This window comes from Salvelinus namaycush, chromosome 30, assembly GCF_016432855.1.
Source record: "Salvelinus namaycush isolate Seneca chromosome 30, SaNama_1.0, whole genome shotgun sequence".
In the NCBI taxonomy this organism is placed as follows: domain Eukaryota; kingdom Metazoa; phylum Chordata; class Actinopteri; order Salmoniformes; family Salmonidae; genus Salvelinus; species Salvelinus namaycush.
Genome location: NC_052336.1, coordinates 30,445,210 through 30,463,536, shown reverse-complemented (window position 1 = coordinate 30,463,536; position 18,327 = coordinate 30,445,210). Strand labels below are relative to the sequence as shown.

Here is an 18,327-nt window from a genome sequence, read left to right as displayed (position 1 = left end):
AGTGAAGACGCTCAACATTTACATTACATTAAGTCATCTAACAGACTCCCATCCAGAGCGACCCACAGAAGCTACCAGGGTCAACGCCCTGCTCAAGGATACTTAGACTGATCTTCCACAAGGTCAAAAACCAGCAAACTATCAGCCACCGGCCCAATCTCCCAAGCTCCCAACCGCCAGGCTACCAGCCGTCCAAGGCCCCCCCACCCCCACAGTTCCCGAGAGCTGCCCCTCAACCATCCGAGACCCCCCACCGGCCCCAATCCCCCCCCAAAAATAGTCATAAAATAATTCAATTTCCCACCCCCAAGAACCCCGTCGTTTTATATATCAGCTAATACACCCTGTCTCCTCTGATCTTGATTGCGTGTCTTTCACGAGCAGCACCCAGCTAATTATTATGGCTACCAGGAAACAAAGCAGATCCTTGCATGCTAATGAGATAGGCTGTGAAGAAGCCTGATAACCGAAGAAAAAGCAGATGTTACCGTCTTGATACGAAATAGAATTATATTTTTGGTGGCCTAGGCTTTGTGTGTGTGTGTGTGTGTGTGTGTGTGTGTGTGTGTGTGTGTGTGTGTGTGTGTGTGTGTGTGTGTGTGTGTGTGTGTGTGTGTGTGTGTGTGTGTGTGTGTGTGTGTGTGTGTGTGTGTGTGTGTGCGTGCACGTGCACCTGCGTTTGTTAATGTGTGTGATGTCTTTGTGTGTGCATGTGCATTACCTTACTCTGCTGGACCTGATAATTAGGCTCTGACAGCTGTGCAATTAGCTAAGCGATGCTGCCGTGGAAACACAGATCCCAGAATCAGCATGGCACCAACAACCATTCTAATTTGCCCAGCCAGCCTTGAAGTGTCATCGGAAAGGAAGAAAGACATTCTAAGGCCTTAGACACAGCTATCACTACTGTGGCCTATGGCCAAACCTTCAAGTGACTCACAACAAGAGAGACAGAGAATCTACAGTGTGAGCCCGTGATATTAAACTGATATTATAAACTGGGTGATTCGAGCCCTGAATGCTGATTGGCTGACACCCGTGGTATATGAGATCATTTACCACGGGTATGACAAAACATAAAAAAATTTCTGCTGTAATTACATTGGTAACCAGTTTATAATAGCAATAAGGCACCTCAGAAGTTTGTTCTATATGGCCAATATACCATAATTAAGGGCTGTATACAGGCACTCCGCGTTGCGTCGTGCTTAAGAACAGCCCTTAGTCATGGTATATTGGACATATACCACACCCCCATGGGCCTTATTGCTTAAGTATATGTCGGTGATCAAAGCCATAGTACTGATCCCACTATGTCAGCCATCAGGTGATTCACATCAGAGAGCTGCTTAGACACTTGTCTCTGTATTCCTAACTTTATCCTTCCAATATGGTCTTACAATACCCCATAGTAGTCAGGACTGTTCCAAACAATTGTCCCTTGTTTTTCTTCCATTCTCCTCCAATCTGTCTGTCTGTCTGTCTGTCTGTCTGTCTGTCTGTCTGTCTGTCTGTCTGTCTGTCTGTCTGTCTGTCTGTCTGTCTGTCTGTCTGTCTGTCTGTCTGTCTAGGAGGGAGAGGTGGACTGCTGGCCCCTGGCGTGTCCAGTGTTGGCGTGCAAGTACTCTGCCTTGGCGGAGGGCGAATGTTGCCCGCACTGCGTCACTGACCCCTGTCTGGCAGACAATATTGCCTACGACATCATGCAGACCTGCCAGGACCCCGCTGGGATCACCCGCCTCAGCAGTGCCACGTGGCCCATGCCAGGGTCACCCTGCACCACCTGCAAATGCAAGGTGACAACAACAACAACTCACCTCTTACCTGACACAGACACACATACACACACACAGGAGCACGCAAAAACACATACATACGTACATACACACACACACACACAGTGAATGGCAAGCTTTTCCTGCACCTCTTGCAAGTGCAGTATTTACAGGAACACTAACACACACAGCTGTGTCACCGGCAAGAACAAAGCACGTAACCCTAACCTAGGCCCGGGATTTAATGCAAGGCACATTATAGGGCAGCATACTATACAGCCGATAATGCACCATTCATGGTAACTGCTGCACATTCTATAGTGTAAGTGCCCTTTTAACGTTTGTTGAATCCCGGCCCTGACCTCACCTTGCATCACTCTCACATGGTAGCATACGCAAGCATGCAGAAAAAGAATGGAACTAACTGCCTGTTTCTCTTTTTCTTCTTCATATTCCCCTTTTTTATCGCCGCCGTGGTCAGAATGGAAGTGTGTGCTGCTCGGTGGAGCTGGATTGTCTTCAGAACAACTAAACCCTCCTCTTTCGGTAGCCGTACTCTTCTCCTCCTCTCCAATAGCTCCTTTCTTCAGATCCTAGACTGGCCACACTGTTTGAAGACCCTACCTTTGGACCCTTTTACCACACATGCTCACAAACACGCACATACGCACGCACACACTCTGCTTGGGTTAGGGCAGTGGCTAGAGCTGTGTGTCCATACTGGTTCTTCAAGGAACACTGTATCGCTGACAAATTGAGAGATGGAGTGTCTGTCTGCTACACAACTACAAGAGGAGACCAACCCACCTATAACCGTTTCCTCACTCACCCCCTACTTGCACCCTTATCAGTGTGTTCTGTATGTTTGTGTGCGTGCGTGTGGGTATATCAGGGGTTCCCAAACTTTTTGGGCCCACAACCCCATTTTGATTAAAAATAAATTGCAACCCCACAATGTAAGAAAGTTATGTTATCAAGGGACAGTGTTTTTTAATTGTCGCTATGACAGTCTATTAGAAATCAGTCTGACAGAAAGTATTTCAATGTGAAGGAAGTATGGTTTGAAGTGACTGAAATGCATCTGATATGTGTTGGGAAGTTCAGAAGATCATCAGGCAATCATTTTTGTATGATCTTCTGTGTAGAAAACATTGTTAATGTTCTTTTTCCCCCAGTCTGATTTTTTTCTGCCTGGTCCTGTCCAATCTGTCCTAATGAGTCCTGTGTGACATGGGCATTGTGGAGGGAAACAGAAGACACATGAGTGGTCCTGAGAATCGTATGTTTGATGGGGGTCATAGCAATCGTAGGAAGAAAACATAAACTTCTCTGTTTATTACAGCTGCATCTAGCGGCTACCAGCACAATCCCCCCCCCCCCCCCCCCCCAGAGATTCTCTTAAATAAAATGTTAGTGGTCGCATACACATATTTGGCAGATGTTATCGCAGGTACAGTGAAACGCTTATGTTTCTAGCTCCAACAGTGCAGTAATAACTCACAATACATGATAACACAGACAAAACCCCCAATATTAAAATTAAGAAATTAAGAAATATCAGAACGTGCAATGTCAGAGTCTGGAAAATAAATGTTTTTTATGTTATTTCATTTTTATTTAACTAGGCAAGTCAGTTACCATGCTACCATAGCGTATTATCATGTGTTGCTGCCATGCTATGTTGTTGTCTTAGGTCTCTCTTTATGTAGTGTTGTGGTGTCTCTCTTGTGGTGATGTGTGTTTTGTCCTATATTTTTATTTTATTTACATTTTTAGTCCCAGCCCCCGTCCATGCATGCTTTTGCCTTTTGGTAGGCCATCATTGTAAATAAGAACTTGTTCTTAACACAACATGACAACAACATGGTAGCAGCACAAAACCTGGTACAAACATTATTGTGCACAGACAACAGTACAAAGGGCAAGAAGGTAGAGACAACAACACATCATGCGAAGCAGCCACAACTGTCAGTAAGAGTGACCATGCTTGAGTCTTTGAATGAAGACATGGAGATAAAACTGTCCAGTTTGAGTGTTTGTTGCAGCTCGTTCCAGTCGCTAGCTGCAGCGAACTGAAAAGAGGAGTGACCCGGGGATGTGTGTGCTTTGGGGACCTTTAACAGAATGTGACTGGCAGAACGGGTGTTGTATGTGGAGGATGAGTAGGAGGGGAGTGAGGCCTAAGAGGGTTTTATAAATATGCATCAACCAGTGGGTCTTGCGACAGGTATACAGAGATGACCAGTTTACAGAGGAGTATAGAGTGCAGTGATGTGTACTATAAGGAGCATTGGTGGCAAATCTGATGGCCGAATGGTAAAGAAAATCTAGCCGCTCGAGAGCACCCTTACCTGCCGATCTATAAATTACGTTTTCCGTAATCTTGCATGGGTTGGATAGTCATCTGAATCAGGGTTAGTTTGGCAGCTGTGGTGAAAGAGGAGCATTTACAATAGAGCAAACTACATCTAGATTTAACATTAGCCTGCAGCTTTGATATGTGTTGAGAGAAGGACAGTGCACCGTCTAGCCAGACTCTCAAGTACTTGTATGAGGTGACTACCTCAAGCTCTAAACCCTCAGAGGTAGTAACCACACCTGTGGGGGGAGAGGCATTCTTCTTACCATCCCACATTACCTTTATTTTGGAGGTGTTCAGAACAAGGTTAAGGGCAGAGAAAGCTTGTTAAACACTAAGAAAGCTTTGTTGTAGAGCGTTTAACACAACATCCATGGAGGGGCCAGCTGAGTACAAGACTGTATTATCTGCATATAAATGGATGAGGGCGCTTCCTAATGCCTGAGCTATGTTGTTGATGTAAATTGAGAAGAGCTTGGGGCCTAGGATCGAGCCTTGGGGTACTACTTTGGTGACAGGCAGTGGCTGAGACAGCAGATGTTCTGACTTTATACACTGCACTCTTTGAGAGAGATAGTTAGCAAAACCAGGTCAATGTCCCTCAGAGACACAAATACTCCTTAGCCGGCCCACAAGAATGGAATGATCTACCGCAGTTGGCAGTGGCTTCTGATTAAATTCAATTTTCACAGATCCGTTTGTTGCAATTTCGATGAGGCTCTCTTGTTGAGATATCGGTAACTGGACTGGAGGCAGGGCATGAAAGGGATAACGAATCCAGTTGTTTGTGTCATCCGGGGAGCAGGTAGCCAAGTGGTTACAGCGTTGGGCCAGTAACCGAAAGCTGACAAGGTAAAAAAATATGTTGTTCTGCCCCTGAACAAGGCAGTTAACCCACTGTTCCCCAGTAGGCTGTCATTGTAAATAAGAATTTGTTCTTAACTGACTTGCCTAGTTAAATAAAAAATATATTTTGGGAAGGTAATTGTGCATCCAACTCACTCAGGTGCTTCGCTATATCACATTTGATATAGGCCGTAAGCTCGAGTTCATTTGCACACAAAAAATCATACAATGATGTGTGTTTTCCTTGTTTATGCAGACAGAGAAGAGCTCTAACTTCTTAATCATAGTCTCAATTTTGTCCCGTACGTTGAATATAGTTGCGGAGAGTCCCTGTAATCCTAGATTCAGATTATTCAGGTGAGAAAAAACATCACCCAGATAGGCCAGTCGTGTGAGAAACTCGTCATCATGCAAGCGGTCAGACAAGTAAATATTATGGTCAGTAAAGAACTTTAAGCTCGTCTCTCAATTTAAAAAAAACATTTCAATACTTTGCCCCTTGATAACCAGCGCACTTCTGTATGTTGTAAAAGCGTTACATGGTCACTGTCCATGTCATTGCATAGTGCCGAAAATACACGAGAGTTCAGGGGCCTTGCTTTAACAAACTCAACCAATTTCACTGTAGTGTCCAAAACGTCTTTCAAGCTGTCAGGCATTCCCTTGGCAGCAACAGCCTCTTGGTGGATGCTGCAGTGTACCCAAGTGGCGTCGGGAGCAACTGCTTGCATGCGTGTTACCACTCCATTATGTCTCCCTGTCATGGCTTTTGCACCATCAGTACAGATACCAACATGAGCAGCAGCTACGTTTGGCTACATACGGACCATTAGTTGAATTCCCGCGAGTGAGTAATGGTTAATGTGATTGCATGTTAATTATTTGACTAGGCTACCTGTATTTGACATTGTGTTGTTATTTTGCTGAGCACTAGATGGTTTAATGGTTTTGGCAGTGAAATGAGGCTACTCAGGCGAGAGAAAAAAAACGAACTCAAATGTATAGCCCTGTTGGAAAATATAAATGGACTGTTTGAAAATGTGAAGAAAAAAAGTTAAAAAAAACCAAAAATATAAAAAAATATATAAAATGTGAATCACATTTTTATTTGCCGTACCCCCGATGGTATTGGGCATACCCCAGTTTGGGAATACCTGGTCTACCATATCAAAAGCTTTGGTAAAGTCAATAAAAATAGCAGGACAACATTGCTTAGAATCAAGGGCAATGGGGAAGTCCCGTGTAGCTCAGTTGGTAGAGCATGGCGCTTGCAACGCCAGGGTTGTGGGTTCGATTCCCACGGGGGGCCAGTACAAAAAAAAAAGTATGAATGTATGTACTTGTAAGTCGCTCTGGATAAGAGCGTCTGCTAAATGACTTAAATGTAAATGAAATCATTGAGGACCTTTTAAGGTTGCAGTGTGTTGTGTATAGACAGTATGGACAGTATATTAATAGAAAAGATGTGTACAGAAGTAGTTATATAGGATGAGCCTTGTCTATAATGCAGTATATAAATGTACAGTACCAGTCAAAAGTTCGGACACACCTACTCATTCAAAAAAAAATCTTTATTTTTACTATTTTCTACATTGTAGAATAAGTGAGGACATCAAACTATGAAATAACATATAGTAGTAACCAAAAAAGTGTTAAACCAAAAAAATAGATTTTATTCTTGAGATTCTTCAAAGTAGTCAACATTTTCCTTGATGACAGCTTTGCACACTCTTGCAATTCTCTCAACCAGCTTCATGAGGTAGTCACCTGGAATGCATTTCAATTAACATATGTGCCTTGTTTGAGCCAATCAGTTGTGTTGTGACAAGGTAGGGGGGTATACAGAAGATAGCCCTATTTGGTGAAAGATCAAGCTATATGCAATATGACGAATCTGGCTCTCATGAGGACCGCCACAAGAAAGGAAGATCCAGAGTTACTTCTGCTGCAGAGGAAAAATTCATTAGAGTTACCAGCCTCAGAAATTGCAGCCTAAATAAATGCTTCACAGAGTTGAAGTAATATACACATCTCAACATCAACTGTTCAGAGGAGAATGTGTTAATCAGGCCTTCATGGTTGAATTGAGGCAAAGAAACCACTACTAAAAGGACACCAATAAGAAGAAGAGCCTTGCTTGGGCCAAGAAACATGAGCAATGGACATTAGACCTGTGGAAATCTGTCCTTTGGTATGATGAGTCCAAATTTGAGATTTTTGGTTCCAACCGCTGTGTCTTTGTGAGACGCAGAGTAGATGAACGGATGATCTCCGCACATTTGGTTCCCACAGTGAAGCACGGAGGAGGAGGTGTGATGGTGTGGGGGTGCTTTGCTGGTGACTCAGTCTGTGATTTATTTAGAATTCAAGGCACACTTAACCAGCACGGCTACCACAGCATTCTGCAGCTAAACGCCATCCCATCTGTTTTGCGCTTAGTGAGACTATCATTTGTTTTTCAACAGGTCAATGACCCAACACACCTCCAGACTGTGTAAGGGCTATTTGACCAAAAAGGAGAGTGATGGAGTGCTGCATCAGATGACCTGGCTTCCACAATCACCCGACCTCAACCCAATTGAGATGGTTTGGGATGAGTTGGACTGCAGAGTGATGGAAAAGCAGCCAACAAGTGCTCAGCATATGTGAGAACTTCTTCAAGGCTGTTGAAAAAGCATTCCTCATGAAGCTGGTTGAGAGAATGCTAAGAATGTGCAAAGCTGTCATCAAGGCAAAGGGTGTCTACTTTGAAGAATCTCAAATCTCTGATATGTTTCACACTTTATTGGTTCCATGTGTTATTTCATAGTTTTGATGTCTTCACTATTATTCTACAATGTGGAAAAACATAAAAATAAAGATAAAGCCTTTGAGTAGGTGTGTCCAAACCTTTCACTGGTACTGGTATGACGTGGACAAAATGGTTTGTAAACATTGTTCAATTGACCAGTGTTCAATGACTATGTACATAGGGCAGCAATATCTAAGTTGCAGGGTAGAGTACCGGGTGGTAGCCGGCTCGTAACAGTGACTAAGGTTCAGGGCAGAGTACTGGGCGGCTTGTGGTGACTATTTAACAGTCTGATGGCCTGGAGATAGAAGCTGTTTTTCAGTCTCTCAGTCCCAGTTTTGATGCACCTGTACTGTCTCCACCTTCTAGATGGTAGCGGGGTGAACAGGCCGTGGCTCGGGTGGCTGAAGTCCTTGATGATTATATTGGCCTTCCTGTGCCACCGGGTCCTGTAGATGTCCTGGAGGGCAGGCAGTGTACCCCTAGTGATGCGTTGGGCTGAACGCACTCTCTCTGGAGAGACCTGCGATTGCGGACGGTGCAACTGCCATACCAGGTGGTAATACAGCCCGACAGGATGTTCTTAATTGTGCATCTGTAGAAGTTTGTGAGGATCTTAGGGGCCAAGCCTAATTTCTTCAGTCTCCTGAGGTTCTTCACCACATTGTCTGTGAATGGACCATTTCAGGTTGTCAGTGATGTGCTCAACGAGGAACTTGTTGCTTTTCACCCTCTCCACTAGAGCACCATCGATGTGGATGGGGGCATGCTCTCTGCTGTCTCCTGAAATCCACGATCTGCTCTTTCATTTTGTTGACGTTGAGGGAGAGGTTATTTTCCTGGCACCACAACGCCAGGGCCCTCACCTTCTCCCTGTAGGCTGTCTCATCATTGTTGGTGAAGCAAGTGGGGACAACAGACTGGGATAGAGAGAGATTGAATATGTCCCTTAATTAACAGTCTAGCCAGCTGGTCTGCACACGCGGCTGAGGACGCGGCTAGGGATGCCATCTGGAACAGTAGCCTTGCGAGGGTTAACGCGCTTAAATGTCTTACTCATGTCGGCTACAAAGAATGAGAACTCACAGTCCTCGTGTTTTCCTCGAAGCGTGCAAAGAAGCTTGTCCGTGGGCGAGGCATCTGTGTTCGCGACGTGTGTTGGCTTTCCCTTTGTAACCTGTGATTGTCTGGAATCCCTCTCACATATGTCTCATGTCTGAGCCGTTGAATTGCGACTCCACTTTGTACCTGTACTGACGTTTTGCCTATTTGATAACCTTACAGAGGGCATAGCTGGTCTATTTGTACATGTCCATGTTCCCAGTCACCTTAAATGCGATGGTTCGCAGTATCAGTTTTGCATGAATGCTGCCATCTATCCACGGTTTTTGGTTTGAATAAGTTCTAATAGTGGGAGCAACATCCTCTATGCACTTCCTGGAGAACTCAGTCACTAAGTTAGTGTATACAATTTTACTATTCTCGGAGGCATCCAGGAACATTTCCCAGTCTGATTGATCAAAACAATACTGACGCATAGATTCTGATTGGTCAGACCAATGTTGAACAGTCGTTACAGTTTAAGTTTCTGCCTATAGGAGGGGAGGAGCAAAATAGAGGCGTGATCTCATTTGCCAAAGGGAGGGTGGGGGAGGGCCTTGTAGCCATCTTGGATCAGGGAGTAGCAATTTTCAAGCGTGCTCGATGAGCAAGTAGCACAGAAGATGTGTTGCAAGAACTTCGGTAGCGCTTTCTTCAGACTTTCTTTATTAAAGTCCCCAGCTACAATAAATGCGGCCTCCGGATATGCGGTTTCCATTTGGCAAAAAATTCCAGTGTAGTTCATTGAGAGCTGTCGCGGTGTTGGCTTGGGGGGAATATAGATGGTCATGACAATGATCGAAGAAAATTCTCTTGGGAGGTAATGCAGTCGGTATTTGATGGTGAGGTATTCCGATCAGGTGAGAGAGAGAGAGAGAGAGAGAGAGGTGCTAGTCAGCAGCTCTCTCTCTCTTCCCTCTCTCTTTCTATTTATTCACTAGGGCTGTGAATTGCCAGGAACCTCACAATACGATATTATCACGATGCTTAAGTGCCAATTCGATATGTATTGTGATTCCATATGTATCACGATGTATTACGATTCTGTATGTATTGCAATTTGATACTGTGATTTTATTGCAAACATAGGCTTATTGCTAACGTTGGCTTTTGCAGAGGGACAAGAAAGAGCCATGAGAAAACAAGTTTTGATCAGTCATGGAAACAAAAGTGCTGAAAACATTTTGGATCACCGTTTAAAAAGAAATGAGAAATACCAGAGTTTTGTGGCAGGTACAGCCGACTCTTGCTAGCTAACATTACCTACCTAGCAAGAGAATCAATACATAGAAACTATATAATATCGTCAAAAGTAATACTGCAATACTGTACTGCAGGGCTCTCCAACCCTGTACCTGGAGAGCTGCCATCCTATAGGTTTTCACTCCAAACCTAATCTAGCACACCTAATTCTAATAATTTGCTGGTTGATAAACGGAATAAGGTTAGTTACAACTAGCGTTGGAGCGAAAACCTACAGGAGGGTAGCTCTCCAGGAATGAGGTTGGATAGCCTTGCTCTACCGTATTGATGTTTCCCCCATCCCTACTATTCACCCTTTGTAACAGTGTCTCACTCCCCCCCCCCCCCCCCCCCGTCGTCTTTCTCTTTCTTACCTACCCTCCAACACGGTCACTCTGTCCTCTCTTCTTCACAACCACAATTTTCATACCTCTGCCCATTCTCGGTCCCTTTCTCTCCCATTTTCCATCTTCATAATAGAAAGCTTTTTGAGCTCTTTGAAAAGAGCCATAAAAGTTGCTATCCAATATCATTATTGTCATCATCATGTGTTATTGTGAAATACTGATCCTGATTGAGCACACAATGTGTTTGTCCCACCTGATCTGAGGTCAGCCCTGTTGTATAGTGGTGCAATGAATGTGTTGTCTTATCCTAGAGATTCAATCTATAGCATTTCATATAGGCACTGATCTCCCTGATGTCTTTTAGGTTCTACAAGGAGTACACGTGAAGCTATATTTGTCATGGATGTGGACTTCTGCTTGTATTTGCGCTATAACGAGATGCACATTTATGGGTGACATTTTAGCAGAGTAAAAAAAACAGTGCTATTGTCAAAATGGCGCCCGCCTCACAGATACTGTGTGCGCCATTGCATCTGCGTGATGAACGAACTATCACCACAAACATCGCAGAACAAGGGTTTTGAAATACATTTGATGACAATGTCACAGTCACACTTTGACACTAACTTGATTGTTGTTTGACGTTTGCAAAATGGTACCCTTTGTATCAACCACGATTTCTATGTTTTTTTAAATGTTGTTGTTGGTCTTAATTTGCACTGGGTGTCTTGTTTGTGATAGAAAGCTTTGTGAATATTATAAACCACCTCACAATCCCAATCAGACCAGTCCTAGCCTCTGGTACAAATGAAAATGTAATCTGCGAAAGGAATACACAAAGAAATGTGGAAAATTGGAAAGTGAACATTTGTAAAATAAATAAATAATAACAAATTGCCACTCAAAACCAAGGGGCAATACTTACGAACATAAGCAACCATTTAAATTTGTAAAGTTTCTCTGGCTAAAAATGTCAATCGTTTTACTTTCATGTGACAGATCGCTAAATTGTAGCTGGTCCCATCATAAAATGGCACACGTTAGCCTTATGCTAACATCACCAGGTGGCAGTGATTATATCTTGGAACAAGTTCTGCATCAGCCAATTAAAATCATTGACATAGTTGGACGTGTTCCAACACTTTATAGAAGCGTCCTTAACGTACCTCAGTTCAACAGCATCATAAAGCAACTATCATGTGTATTTGAGTGACTGGTCAAATTGCTCTCTGTGTAAAGTGCCTAGTCTACGTAATTGTTGCAGATTGTGGCAAGGGTTCAAATCTCACATGAGTTTTCCCCCCCAACACATGAATGTTGAAAAGAGCTGTAGCCAACAGCTTGAAAATTAAGATTAAAACTACTTTATTAAAGAGCTACCTCTTTCAGCCTTGCACACAAACACGCTAGCCGTGTCCGAATACCCATACTTGCGTACTAAATAAACTCAGCAAAAAAAGAAATGTCCCTTTTTCAGGACCCTGTCTTCCAAAGATAATTAGTAAAAATCCAAATAACATCACAGATCATGAACCATAAACAATTAATGAACATGCACCTGTGGAACGGTCATTAAGACACTAACAGCTTACAGACGGTAGGCCACAGTTATGAAAACGTAGGACACTAAAGAGGCCTTTCTACTGACTCTGAAAAACACCAAGATAATGATGCCCAGGGTCCCTGCTCATCTGTGTGAATGTGCCTTAGGCATGCTGCAAGAAGGCACGAGGACTGCAGATGTGGCCAGGGCAATAAATTGCAATGTCCGTACTGTGAGACGCCTAAGACAGCGCTACAGGGAGACAGGACGGACAGCTGATCATCCTCGCAGTGGCAGACCATGTGTAACAACACCTGCACAGGATCGGTACATCTGAACATCATACCTGCAGGACAGGTACAGGATGGCAATAACAACTCCCCGAGTTACACCAGGAACGCACAATTCCTCCATCAGTGCTCAGACTGTCTGCAATAGGCTGAGAGAGGCTGGACTGAGGGCTTGTAGGCCTCACCAGACATTACATTTACATTTACATTTTAGTCATTTAGCAGACGCTCTTATCCAGAGCGACTTACAGTAGAGTGCATACATTTTATTACATTTTACATACTGAGACAAGGATATCCCTACCGGCCAAACCCTCCCTAACCCGGACGACGCTATGCCAATTGTGCGTCGCCCCACGTTCCAAGACATCACTGGCAATGTCGCCTATGGCACAAACCCACCATCGCTGGACCAGACAGGACTGGCAAAAAGTGCTCTTCACTGACGAGTCGCGGTTTTGTCTCACCAGGGGTGATGGTCGGATTCGTGTATCGTCGAAGGAATGAGCGTTACACCGAAGCCTGTACTCTGGAGCGGGAGGTGGAGGGTCCGGCGATTTGGAGGTGGAGGGTCCGTCATGGTCTGGGGCGGTGTGTCACAGCATCATCGGACTGAGCTTGTTGTCATTGCAGGCAATCTCAATGCTGTGCGTTACAGGGAAGACATCCTCTTCCCTCATGTGTTACCCATCCTGCAGGCTCATCCTGACATGACCCTCCAGCATGACAATGCCACCAGCCATACTGCTCATTCTGTGTGTGATTTCCTGCAAGACAGGAATGTCAGTGTTCTGCCATGGCCAGCAAAGAGCCCGTATCTCAATTCCATTGAGCACGTCTGGGACCTGTTGGATCAGAGGGTGAGGGTGAGGGCCATTCCCCCCAAAAATGTCCGGGAACTTGCAGGTGCCTTGGTGGAAGAGTGGGGTAACATCTCACAGCAAGAACTGGCAAATCTGGTGCAGTACATGAGGAGGAGACGCACTGCAGTACTTAATGCAGCTGGTGGCCACACCAGATACTGACTGTTACTTTTGATGTTGACCCCCCTTTGTTCAGGGACACATTATTCAATTTCTGTTAGTTACATGTCTGTGGAACTTGTTCAGTTTATGTCTCAGTTGTTGAATCTTGTTATGTTCATACAAATATTTACACATGTTAAGTTTGCTGAAAATAAATGCAGTTGACAGTGAGAGGACGTTTCTTTTTTTGCTGAGTTTAGTAGGCCGTTTGAGTGTTTGGAAAAATTACGTTTAATAGTAAGCGTCATTTAAAAAATCAAGTTTACTTTAAATGCACAGATGTCTTACTCATTCCAGCTTCGACAAGAGCTGATCAATTCAATATGGGGATGCGCTACCGAAATTAACAAATAGCGGGAAACAACACAGTTAAGCATGACACATTCTCAGTATGTGAAAATAGAATGTTTAATATGAGAGATTTCAAAAATGTTGTATGTTCTAAATTCCAGGATGATATACTCATTTTGGCTTTTCATCGACTGTAGTAGAATTCGATGCACACTTTTCCATAATGCATTGGAAGAGGTGGGCTTCGAGTGATAGTCCCTAGTTCCCTTCAAGAACCAATAATAGACGACTTAATTGGGAAGATGCCCAAAGCTTCTGAGGTGGTGTTCAAATGTAGGCTAAGTAGTTTCTGTTCTCCTTTAAATTATCACGAGTATTGCATCGTAGGATACAGATTTGAAAAAAAATGTTTAAAAAAAAAGTTGTTGCCCAAAGTGGTTCTGTTTTCTCACTGAAAAGTGTTTCTTGACCTCTTGGCCTTTGTCAGAGCTTCTAAACGAAATACTAAATCATCTTTTGATTTCTGTATGTGTCGGCATCGGGGACTCGAGATGTAGCTGGGTTATTGATTTCATGTTAATCAGGCCTTTTGATTTGTTTTTGTTGTGTAGGCTAGGCTACCTATTTAAATTAATGGATCAAGCCTTAGCAGTCATTCTGATCTCATTCCCAATGATCAGTGCTTTAGCTTATTATGTTGCTGTCCAGCGGTTCTGAATTTGTGAAGCACCTGACTTAGTCTGTGCATTAGCCTTTCACTTTGAACATATGAAAAGTTTGTGTGTACTAAGCTATTTGCTTTAATTTATATATGTTACAGTACTTTGGTTTCAATAATAAATATGTTGAAATGGAACCAAATTATCTGCTTCTGTCTTCAGTAATTTTTAAATAGATAGATTTTATTTGACAGAGTCATTTAAATGTTAGTAGTAGCTAGTATCCTAGTCAAGGATGCATCAATGCAATATTGGCAACATGACATTTTGTTACGGAGTAAAAGTAAACCTTGAATTGAAGGTTTAAAATATCCCTCTAGTGGCAGGGTTGACCTATTTTAAGAAATGCCATTGAGTTGGTGGATATAAAGTCTAAGATCTTTGATAGGCAGATGAAAAATTTGTTCCAGGGTATAATCACTGCCAACTGGTGAGGTTAACATAGGGTTAACATGTGCCATGTCATCTATTGGGACAAGCTACATTTTAGCGTTATGTCACGTGCAAGTAAATCTACGATTTTAATTCGCTGATAGGCATTTTAAGCCAGAGAAACTGTTTAAATTTAAACGGTTGCTTATGTTCAAGTATGGCCCCCAAGATTGTAAGATTGTCCTTTTGATTGGTTAGTTATTGAATGACTACTGTAAAACAATTTCTAAGTCAGTGTGTAAATGTTGTTATGTACTGAAATTATGATGAGATTCGTTTTTTTAATCATCATTAATACATAATTTGCCATGTTTTCATGACTACTATTACTTATTTTGTTTGGGTGTGTTCCATTTTGCTGTAAATATTGTGTAAGGTGAGGATTCTGTAAAAAGAGTAAGACTATGTGAATAATAATTCCCCATTCCACACCTTCTTAAGTCCTGAGCATTTTTAGTCAACGGTGTGAGAAAGCTATACATTTCCATTGTTTCTTTATGTATTATTGCACTAACCGTTTGAACAGTTGTCACATGTCCCATCACCTCAACAGGAGAGACACTTGCTCCGGAGAAGCTGCTCTTAATCTTTCAAAGTGGAAAATATAAAACTGAACATAGATCAGCGTCAAGGTGCGACTTCATCCAACTGCAGGAGGCTCTGCAGTGATCAGAAAGTCACAGCGCTAAACCACCATGCAAATGGAACATTCATGTCCGCACAATGTTTCCATGGACTGAATTACTCCAAGTGAACCTATTTAAACCCATGAGATCGAATAAAGAAAAAGTGAGTGTAAACTTGTAAACAATGTTGTTCTTGATTAAATTCCTACTAGAAAAATTATTAAAAAAGCAAACCCCTTGTGTTCTTCTTTTAATGTCTCACTTTTAAAAAAATATACCATTTTGAATTCTCTCATGTGTCTGGAAGTAGCTAGCAAGCTAGCCAACTTTGTTGAATAAGCATCAGCCAGAGTGTGACCGTGGCAATGATGGTTCAATGTTGGATCTCTCTATGGGGCAAACAAGAGACTGTCAATAAATTACACAATGTACAGAGGACAATATTTTAGTTTTCCCATTAAATCAATGATGTATATGAATTTTTACAATTTATAGTTGACTTGAGGTTTTAAGTATTTGAAACTAATGCCACATCAATCAATCAATCAAATGTATTTATAAAGCCCTTCTTACATCAGCTGATGTCACAAAGTGCTGTACAGAAACCCAGCCTAAAACCCCAAACAGCAAGCAATGCAGGTGTAGAAGCACGGTGTCTAGGAAAAACTCCCTGGAAAGGCTGGAACTTAGGAAGAAACCTAGAGAGGAACCGAGACCAAGTCTGAGTCTCTCACATGGATAGGCAGACCATTCCATAAAAATGGAGCACCATAGGAGAAAGCACTGCCTTCAGCTGTTTGCTTAGAAATTCTAGTGACAGTAAGGAGGCCTGCGTCTTGTGACCGTAGCGTATGTGTAGTAGGTATGTATGGCAAGACCAAATTCGGAAAGATAGGTAGGAGCAAGCCTATGTAATGCTTTGTAGGTTAGCAGTACAATCCTGAAATCAGCCCTAGGCTTAACAGGAAGCCAGTGTAGAGAGGCTAGCACTGGAGTAATATGATCACATTTTTTGGTTCTAGTCAAGATTTTAGCAGCCGTGTTTAGCACTAACTGAAGTTTATTTCGTGCTTTATCCGGGTAGCCGAAAAGTAGAGCATTGCAGTAGATTAACCTAAAAGTGACAAAAGCATTGATTAATTTTTCTGCATAATTTTTGGACAGAAGGTTTCTGATTTTTGGAATGTTACGTAGATGGAAAAAAGCTGTCCTTGAAACTTGATATGTTCGTCAAAAGATAGATCCAGGTCCAGAGTAATGCCGAGGTCCTTCACAGTTTTATTTGAGACAACTGTACAACCATCAATATTAATTGTCAGATTCAAGAGAAGATCTCTTTGTTTCTTGGGACCTAGAACTAGCATCTCTGTTTTGTCCAAGTTTAAAAGTAGAATATTTGCCGCCATCCACTTCCTTATGTCTGAAACACAGGCTTCCAGGAAGGGCAATTTTGGGTTTCACCATGTTTCATGGAAATGTACAGCTGTGTGTCATCAACATATCAATGAAAGTTAACATTATGTTTCCGAATGACATCACCAAGAGGTAAAATATATAGTGAAAACAATAGTGGTCCTAAAACTGAGCCTTGAGGAACACCGACATTTACAGTTGATTTGTCAGAGGACAAACCATCTACAGAGACAAACTGATATCTTTCCGACAGATAAGATGTAAACCAGGCCAGAACTTGTCCGTGTAGACCAATTTGGGTTTCCAATCTCTCCAAAAGAATGTGGTGATCGATGGTATCGAAAGCAGCATTAAGGTCTGGGAGCACGAGGACAGATGCAGAGCCTCGTTCTGACACCATTAAAAGGGCATTTACCACCTTCACAAGTGCAGTCTCAGTGCTATGATGAGGTCTCAAACCAGACTGAAGCGTTTCGTATGCATTGTTTTTCTTCAGGAAGGCAGTGAGTTGCTGCGCAACAGTTTAAAAAATATATATTTGAGGGGAATGGGAGATTCGATATAGGCCGATAGTTTTTATATTTTCTGGGTCAAGGTTTGGCTTTTTCAAGAGAGGCTTTATTACTGCCACTTTTAGTGAGTTTGGTACACATCCGGTGGATAGAGAGACATTTATTATGTTCAACATAGGAGTGCCAAGCACAGGAAGCAGGTCTTTCAGTAGTTTAGTTGGAATAGGGTCCAGTATGCAGCTTGAAGGTTTAGAGGCCATGACTATTTTCATCAGTGTGTCAAGAGATATAGTACTAAAAAACTTGAGTGTCTCCCTTGATCCTAGGTCCTGGCAGTGTTGTGCAGACTCAGAACAACTGAACTTTGGAAGAGTACGCAGATTTAAAGAGGAGTCCGTAATTTGCTTTCTAATGATCATGATCTTTTCGTCAAAGTTGTTCATGAATTTGTCACTGCGGAAGTGAAAGCCATCCTCTCTTGGGGAATGCTGCTTTTTAGTTAACTTTGCGACAGTATCAAAAATAAATGTTGGATTGCTCTTATTTTCCTCAATTAAGTTGGAAAAATAGGATGATCAAGCAGTGAGGGCTATTCGATACTGCACGGTACTGTCTTTCCGAGCTAGTCGGAAGACTTCCAGTTTGGTGTAGCGCCATTTCCGTTCCAATTTTCTGGAAGCTTGCGTCAGAGCTCGGGTATTTTCTGTATACCAGGGAGCTAGATTCTTTTGACAAATGTTTTTTGTTTATAGGTGTGCGACTGCATCTAGGGTATTACGCAAGGTTAAATTGTGTTCCTCAGTCAGGTGGTTGATGTTTGTACTCTGACGTCCTTGGGTAGGTGGAGGGAGTCTGGAAGGGCATCTAGGAATCTTTGGGTTGCCCGAGAATTTATAGCACTTCTTTTGATGATCCTTGGTTGGGGTCTGAGCAGATTATTTGTTGCGATTGCAAACGTAATGAAATGGTGTTCCGATAGTCCAGGATTATGAGGAAAAAGATTAAGATCCACAAC

The 18,327-nt window shown here is 42.7% G+C and overlaps 1 protein-coding gene across 1 annotated transcript in view; it reads left to right on the top strand.

Annotated features, from left to right (window-relative positions):
* Positions 1-2,307, top strand: part of LOC120025009 (protein kinase C-binding protein NELL1-like) — a 456,735-nt gene extending 454,428 nt beyond the window's left edge. Inside the window, exons 19-20 of the mRNA XM_038969436.1 lie at positions 1,572-1,796; positions 2,257-2,307. Coding sequence (XP_038825364.1) covers positions 1,572-1,796; positions 2,257-2,307 — 276 coding nt within the window. The remainder of the gene's footprint in view (positions 1-1,571; positions 1,797-2,256) is intronic.
* The last annotated feature ends 16,020 nt before the right edge of the window (positions 2,308-18,327 follow it).